This window comes from Tachysurus vachellii, chromosome 14, assembly GCF_030014155.1.
Source record: "Tachysurus vachellii isolate PV-2020 chromosome 14, HZAU_Pvac_v1, whole genome shotgun sequence".
Lineage (NCBI taxonomy): Eukaryota > Metazoa > Chordata > Actinopteri > Siluriformes > Bagridae > Tachysurus > Tachysurus vachellii.
The window spans coordinates 20,749,169-20,756,805 of NC_083473.1; the positions used below are offsets into that span (position 1 = coordinate 20,749,169).

At 36.8% G+C, this 7,637-nt stretch overlaps 1 protein-coding gene across 1 annotated transcript; it reads right to left on the minus strand.

Annotated features, from left to right (window-relative positions):
• Positions 1-536: 536 nt before the first annotated feature.
• gnb5a (guanine nucleotide binding protein (G protein), beta 5a) lies at positions 537-7,354 on the minus strand. Its single transcript, XM_060886696.1, has 11 exons — positions 7,061-7,354; positions 5,211-5,347; positions 4,859-4,900; positions 4,507-4,583; positions 4,203-4,335; positions 3,795-3,938; positions 3,447-3,538; positions 3,316-3,364; positions 2,632-2,728; positions 1,839-2,005; positions 537-1,477 (listed from the first exon to the last, which is right to left on the minus strand). The coding sequence occupies exons 1-11, from the start codon at positions 7,170-7,172 to the stop codon at positions 1,466-1,468; spliced, it is 1,062 nt and encodes a 353-aa protein (XP_060742679.1). The 5' UTR covers positions 7,173-7,354; the 3' UTR covers positions 537-1,465.
• Positions 7,355-7,637: the final 283 nt, after the last annotated feature.

Consider the following 7,637-nt stretch of genomic DNA (forward strand, 5'->3'; position numbering starts at 1 on the left):
TGGTGCTTTTTTAAGTGAATAAAGCATCTTAATAATCATGGGAGTAAAATATTCTGCAAAAAAAAAAAACGACCTTTACCTTTTGTTTAATGTGATAATTCTAGAGATGTTCTTTATATCCTTAAATGAATCCTGCTACTGAACAAATCTATTAGACCAACACAAACTAATAATCGTTCTTAACATTAATAAATAATGGACAGATTCTCAGTTATTGTCCAAAATCCAAGCATCTACAGAATATTATGTAAACATTTCCTTTCACATTTAGATATCCAAGACCTTAAGATATAAATCCCCCAAAGTTCCAGAAATACAGTATATAAATTCTCCCTACCTTCAGTAACATTACAAATCAATAGAAATAAAAATAAAACTCAGATACATCAGACATTTTTTGTTATGTAAAACACATTTATTTATCTATAACGATGACACTATTATTATTCATATTATAATTATTGTGGACAAATTATATATACATTTCTACAGTAGTAACTGTTCTTCTAGTGCAATATGATTATTCATATGAATAAATGTTAAAGAGCACATGTTAAGTGATAAGGGATTGTTTGCATATTATATTAACACAAAAATCTGCACAAAATTATAGATCTGCTTTTGCTATTATAGACTAGCATCTAAAATTGGAAATGAACACACGAGTCTCCTACAAAGAGCCACACAGCGGTAAGTGTAGCTCATCTCACCATCACACCAATGTTTTATAGACATTATCACAAGACAATTTTGCAATTTAGATATGTTTAATGACTTATGTTCTATTTGTCTAGACATAAAGGTAACAAAAAAATGGTCAGTTACAGGAGTGTGTACGAGGGCTGGTTATTAATATAGTGATGAAGTATAGAAGAGAGAAGAATACAGATGTAGCTGAAATCCATGTATTCCATGTAACGTCCATGTACAACCTTGCTATTTTAAATATGTACATTAAAAAATTACAATAAAATAAAAAAAAAAAATTAAAAATAAGGCAACTGCTGCTTAAAATTATAACTAAGACAAAATTTCTTCACAATTGTTGACGTCGATATATTAACTTATTCTCTTCAAGCTCTAGCTGTTTATTTCACTGATAGTTGAAGACAGCAGGTGACACAGGTATAAACACAGACAGTGTGAAGTGATAGACCATTATTTATAGTGTTGTTTAGAAATTGCATGCATGTATTTACTTTGATAATCTGCCCATAGTATAAGATTTCAGATAAAGCTAGTGTTTCTGGCCAAGATTTGGTCCTGTATTTATCAAAAAAAAAAAAAAAAAAAACAACTAATAAACATTGTGCTCTTGTCTGTAGACTACAGTCTCTCTTTAATCCTGTTCTAATCTACTGTGCATTTCTTATAAATCCAACACGTTAAGTTAATAGTTGTTCTAGTGAATGTTGCTGTTGATGTCAATGCCAGTGAGAATCTAGCAGGCAAAGCAAGCTGCTGTTCAAGCCCAGACCTGCGAAGGCAGAGGAAGAGTGTGAAATCTGGCTGATGTTGCTGTGGCACACATTCAAATAGATCAGAAGTTAAAACGGCAACTTTGCTCATGTTGTAGCAGTAATAGTGTCTGTGCCATAACTGCTCTTTCAGCCTGATTCAGAGACTGAATTACAGTCCAATTCAACCAGAGGGAGAAGATTTAGAGAACAAATACATTTTAATCATGTAAATGCTCAAAAATTAACTAATTAAGGGAACTTTCTTGTTCTTGGAGGCTTGTACTCTGTGTTAAAGCACTTTATATACAAGCTTCCATTCATTGTTCGCTTACAGTTAAATATAAAATAAAACATCTGGAATATACTCTACTCCTTTACCCGTAAAGTGTGGTCCCAGGACCCTGAGCAGAAGGATGTCCCATCTGGAGAGATGCGAAGAGTACTGACTCGGTTCTCGTGTCCGAACAAAATGGATACGCGGGTCCCCTTCAGAACGTCCCACACGTTGATGGTGTAATCGTTGTAGCCACCAAACAGTAGTCTGCCTGCAAGACAACACGCATCAATGCTAGATTGTGTAAATGTAAGTCACTGTGAGGAAACGTTCATTTTAGTGACTCTTAATTTAATACACTGCACCATTTACATTGAACAAAATGTAGAAAAGGACTGTGACACCTATTTAAATAATCACTGAAAGGTTTTTGCCTTCCTCATTATATGTTCATTTTGTGATGCCAAGGATGTAAAATTAGATCACATTTCTATTTCTGGCATTTAGCAGACACCCTTATCCATAGTGACCTTTTTTTTTTTAATTATACAACTGCCTTGATGCCCGATGATGCCTGAGATCGGCACAGGCTCCCCATGACCCGAGGTAGTTCGGATAAGCGGTAAAAAATGAGTGAGTGAGTGAGAGAATTTATACAACTCAGCAATTGAGGGTTAGGGGCCTTGCTCAGGGGCCCAGCAGTGGTAGCTTGGTGGACCTGGGATTTGAACTCATGACTTTCCGATCAGTAATCCAACACCTTTGCCACTGAGCTACCACATCCCCACTACTGTGTTCTTTTTCTGTAAAAAGGAAAAGGTTGCTGTGCGTGCAATATCCGTGTAATCATGCAGTGAACATGTTGTCTAGTGCACAAGTGTTAAACGCAGCACTTACCACTGAGAGAGAAATCTACACTAGAAGCTCCAAATATGATGCTCTCCTTGGAATAAATGGCCACTTCTCTGTCGGCCCTCAGATCGTACAGACGGCACTGACGACAGTAAATCAGAATGATAATAGATTGTAATCCTTACAATCAAAATGACTGCTTTTATACATCAGTTTGTTAGGCAGTGTTAGGACTAGTAAGTTTTTTTGCAAAGCACCGTTTTGAATAAATATTTATTCTTTTTTAATTCAGAACACAGAACACATCATATGACCAGATTCAGTTTCTGTGTTGATTTGCTGTATATTTGTCATCATATTTGTATGTATTTGTATTTGTATATTTGTCATCATTCTTGTTGATACGTTTGTCTACAGACTAATCTGAATGTTCTGGCAGATTCAACCAGATTTCAGGCCACAAAAACAGCCACTAAGCTCGATGATCAATGAATCAATAATCTGGCATTCTAGTGGGATTCTCTGTTTATCACCCAACAGTGAAAACAGTCTCAGTGTTGTTCATGGCCAAAAGGATGAACACAACATTAACATAACACAAGCTCAGGAGATTCTGCATTTTGCATGTGTCTTCTTTGTCATGTGGGTGATGTCTACTAGATGATATCACACTGAAAAAAATACACTGTAATGTTTTATTTATTTTTTTTAAAAAAGGAGAAAACTCACAGTAGCATCATCTGAACCAGAGGCAAATGCGTCTCCACTTGGATAGTATCTATTGCAAAAAAAATAAAAGCTTTTCTTTAGAAGCAGTGTGAATACCTTTCTTTACGTGGAGAGAAAGAAGGTGAACTCACCGCACACTGTTAATATCTGACTCATGGGTTTCAAATGACTGGATGCATTGTCCTGTGCGCATGTCCCATACATTTGCCTTCTTATCACAGCCCTGAGATATTGGTAGAAAAATGAAAAAGGGCCATTACACAATCACAATATGATTGTGGGGGAGAGGGGAGAGAGAGAGAGAGAGAGAGAGAGAGAGAGACTGAGGGGGGAGAGAGAGAAAGAGAGAGAGAGGGGAGGGAGAGAGAGAGAGAGAGAGAGAGAGAGAGAGAGAGAGAGAGAGAGAGAGAGAGAGAGAGAGAGAGAGAGATAACAGTAAGAGTGATGAATGTGTTTCTGATGTATTTTGGAAATCTAACCCCAGAGACAAAGGTGTTGCCAGTCTCAGAGGGAGCGAGGTCCAGGCAAAGCACATCAGCTGCATGACCATGAAAACTCTGGAGCAGCTGCCCACTTTCCACATCCCACAATGCACACGTTCCATCACCACTCGATGTCAGGATCTGAAATAAAAAAAAAGCCATAGCAATTACTTACATGCAGAAAACCAACTCTTTAATAGCAGGTTCATATCTCAGCATGTTTAAAATGCAGCATTATAGAAGTATTATGAATTATATAAATTCATAAATAAATTATTTCTTTTTACAGTTTTGGCTGTAAATGATTCTATAGTATTATAAATGCTGCTTTACATAGGACCAGATTCATTTTATTCAGTGCCAAATTAAAAAACAAAACAAAGGAAAAAGACAAATATTTTGGACCTGCATGTCTGAGTTGGTGAAGCTGCAGGCAGACAAGTAATTGGTGTGCATTGCTACTGACTTCTTCTTCGCTGCCAGGTTCTCGTTCTTATCCAGAGATAGTGGGTACACAGAACACTTGTTGTCAAGTCCACTGCAATACACAAACAACTCGCTTTAGAAGGTTTTCCACCTTAAAAATAAGGAAATATCTCAGCTAATTATCTTCATAGCTGGAACAACTGGCCCTACTGGAACACTTTAAATTAATTTATTAAATCGATGATTTGTTTACAAAAAGCCCTAAAGGGGTCCAGGTCCTTACCCACATGCTACTGCACATCCAGAAGGGGCATACGCACAGGCCATCACCCATGTACATGGCATGGTTACCGCATGCTCCTATGAAAAATAAAAGTAGTAATCCGCTAAATATCTGTGGCTGTTAACTGCTGAGAAATTCTTCAAGCATTGAATCACAATACTGAGTAGGAAAGCCTAATATTAGTATTAAACTAAAGAAACAAGAATAAAGATTAAAGATTAGGAGTAGATCAGCCTTAAATTATTGTAAATCAGGCAGATTTAATCATTGTTAAAATATTTTTACATCAGTCTCTAATGGAACAAACAAATGAATTATTGAGGAGTTGAAAGACTTGGTGTAATTCATGTACCTTGTTGGTTGTAAACGCATCCCACACAATCACCTTTCCATCCTAGAAGATAAAAAGTGTACGTAACGTATAGACATCCTAAAAGCATAAAACACGCTCATATAATCTATTAATAATAAGTCCAATATGTGGTAATAGGCCTTTTTGTTTGCAGAAATGATTGAGGGATCACAGACAGCTCTCAACTTGCAGTCAGGCTGCAGCAATTAGCCTGCTGATAATGACACTTCCTGTGGAGCAAGAATCCGAAATGGCTTCCTGTAGGACCCTATAGTGCACTATATATGATGTAGAAGCCATTTATTCCTGCCATATGGAGAGTTAAATGCTGGACTAGGATTTATTTTTGTACCTGGGACGAGCTCACAATTCTCCTCTTGTCTTTACACCAGTCCATGCAAAGCACTTTATTGCCATGTCCTTTCAGAGTTCTCCTTGTCTTCATGACGAATTGGCCCAGAGACTCCACCTTCTCTGCCACCTGGTGCACTGGGTAAGGAAGCAGGTGTTAAATACACTGCAGTTTATGCTTCCCTTAATTGATGTGAGCTTGAAAACCTGCTGTCCAAATATATTTATGCTCCACTCAGACTCAACTGTCACTAAGCATGCTTACTGCTAAGCTTAGGAAAATAATATAATGTATAAAAAGGGTAAAGGAATATTTTGTGTGATTTTAATGTCACAAAGCTATTGCCAATGGCTGGGACATTCTACCATCACAGTGGGTTGATTAGCTGTATTTACAGGGTTAATTATTTCTTTTTTACAGAGCTGACTAGTTTGTTTCTTGTTTGTGTTTTTCTATCAGTGTTTAATTGTTTTACAAGGTTACATGGTTGTTTGTTACAGGGTAGTTTAGTTGATTTTAAAGGGCTTTTAGGCTAATATTGGACATTATTTATTAAAGGATGTCGTAGAATGTAGGAAACCATGTATCACTTTCAGCATCATGACAAACACATTATTATAATAAAGAAATTCTTTTTATTCAATTATTATTCTTAGCTAGAATCTTACAAACAGTGTACCAGCTGAACCAAGTCAAAGAAAGCTGACAGTATTTGGACATTATTGCAAATAGTTAAGAGGACACATTTTTTATTTGGTCATGCTGTTAGAAAGGATCTAGAGAATGAAACATCCTGTTTATCTTTTGATATACAGTTTTTACATTTTACTGAGTAAATGGGTTTCATTATCAGGATTGCACAAATACACTGAGATATAAGAAATGCAGAATCATTATATGCATTATAATGCAATGTCCCTTAATGACAATGCTACTTTAAAGCTACAGTTAAAGCTCAATCTGACTATACTGTACATTTTTTTTTATTTTATTTGGCATGGAGAATGAAAAAACAGCCTGTTTGAGGGGAACCCGTAATGTCATTGATATTAAAGATTTGTGCAAAAAATGCTGTAATAAATTAATATTTGGTCTTAAATTTTCTTTGGGAATTTTGCAAATTGTATTTTACTTTTTTGCATTATGTCTGAGCAGCTGTCTGTTATTTCAATTTTTTACATTTTTCAGTAACATAGTGTTTAATAGTAAAAGAACAGCATTGTATGTATATATTTAAAAGTTTTTGTTATTTTATTTGTATTTTGCAATAGGATCACAGTTGCATTATATATAAACAGTGTACTGTATATATTATGTGCATGCATTCATGATGGGACAAAAAAGCTTTTAAGATAAATCCGTTGCCTTAATACTTAAACCTTAAAACATCTAAACTAGAAATCTGAACATATCACTCATTACTCATTATAGCACTTTAGTCCCAACTAAACACTACACTAACATGCAGCAGTACCAGAGTTCTAGAAGCACAGTGTTTTTATAATAAATATACTCCCCCCCCCACCCCCACCCCCAAAACACACACATACCCCCTTATGCACAGTATTAGACGCGTTATTACGTGTAGCTCATGTTCACAGTACTGATGCTGTACAGGCGCTATAAATAACACCAGGCTCAGTAATGTGGCCTATAAAGAGACGATTTTCTTCCCATCAAAACATTTTTGACACAAATTAATGTTCCTTTATCTGTTAAGGAAATACTGGACTAAGACCCAGGGACGTGATGGAGTGCATGTGTGTGCTGATGGTCTCATGATCGAGTGCATATGTGTGCTGATGGTCTCATGATCGAGTGCATATGTGTGCTGATGGTCTCGTACTCACACTCCACATCATGCAGCTTGGCCCGCTCCTCTTCCAGCTTCGACTTCAGCGTCTCAGACTCGGATTTCAGCTTCGCTACGGTTTCATTCGGCTGCACTTCCTGAGCAGCCATGTTTACCTCCTGGATGAGATGTTTACCTCCTGGATGAGATGTTTACCTCCTGGATGAGACGTTGACCTGAGCAAAGCGCGTTATTTTCACTAGTAGTATTATATTTAATATATATCCCGAACACGACCTGATGGAGCTTTATGACAGGATGCAATAGAGCGCGAGAGGCGGATGCAGCTGATGTGACGTCATGGGAAAGATAACCTGTTTCCAGCATCCTGAGAGGCGCTCGCGCTCGCCATAACACCCGGAATACATCAGTATACTAAAAGAGCATTTACATTTAAATAGCCATCCTTCCTGTACCACGACTCCTGATTCACCATTTTTAGAATACTTGTGATTTACTGTATACACGCTGTTATTGTTTAATAATATACACAATAACTGCGTCCTCAGAGGCTTGACTGAGATGTGATGAATATTTATGGGTTGTAATGGTGGAAGGTAGTAAAGGGATTCAAG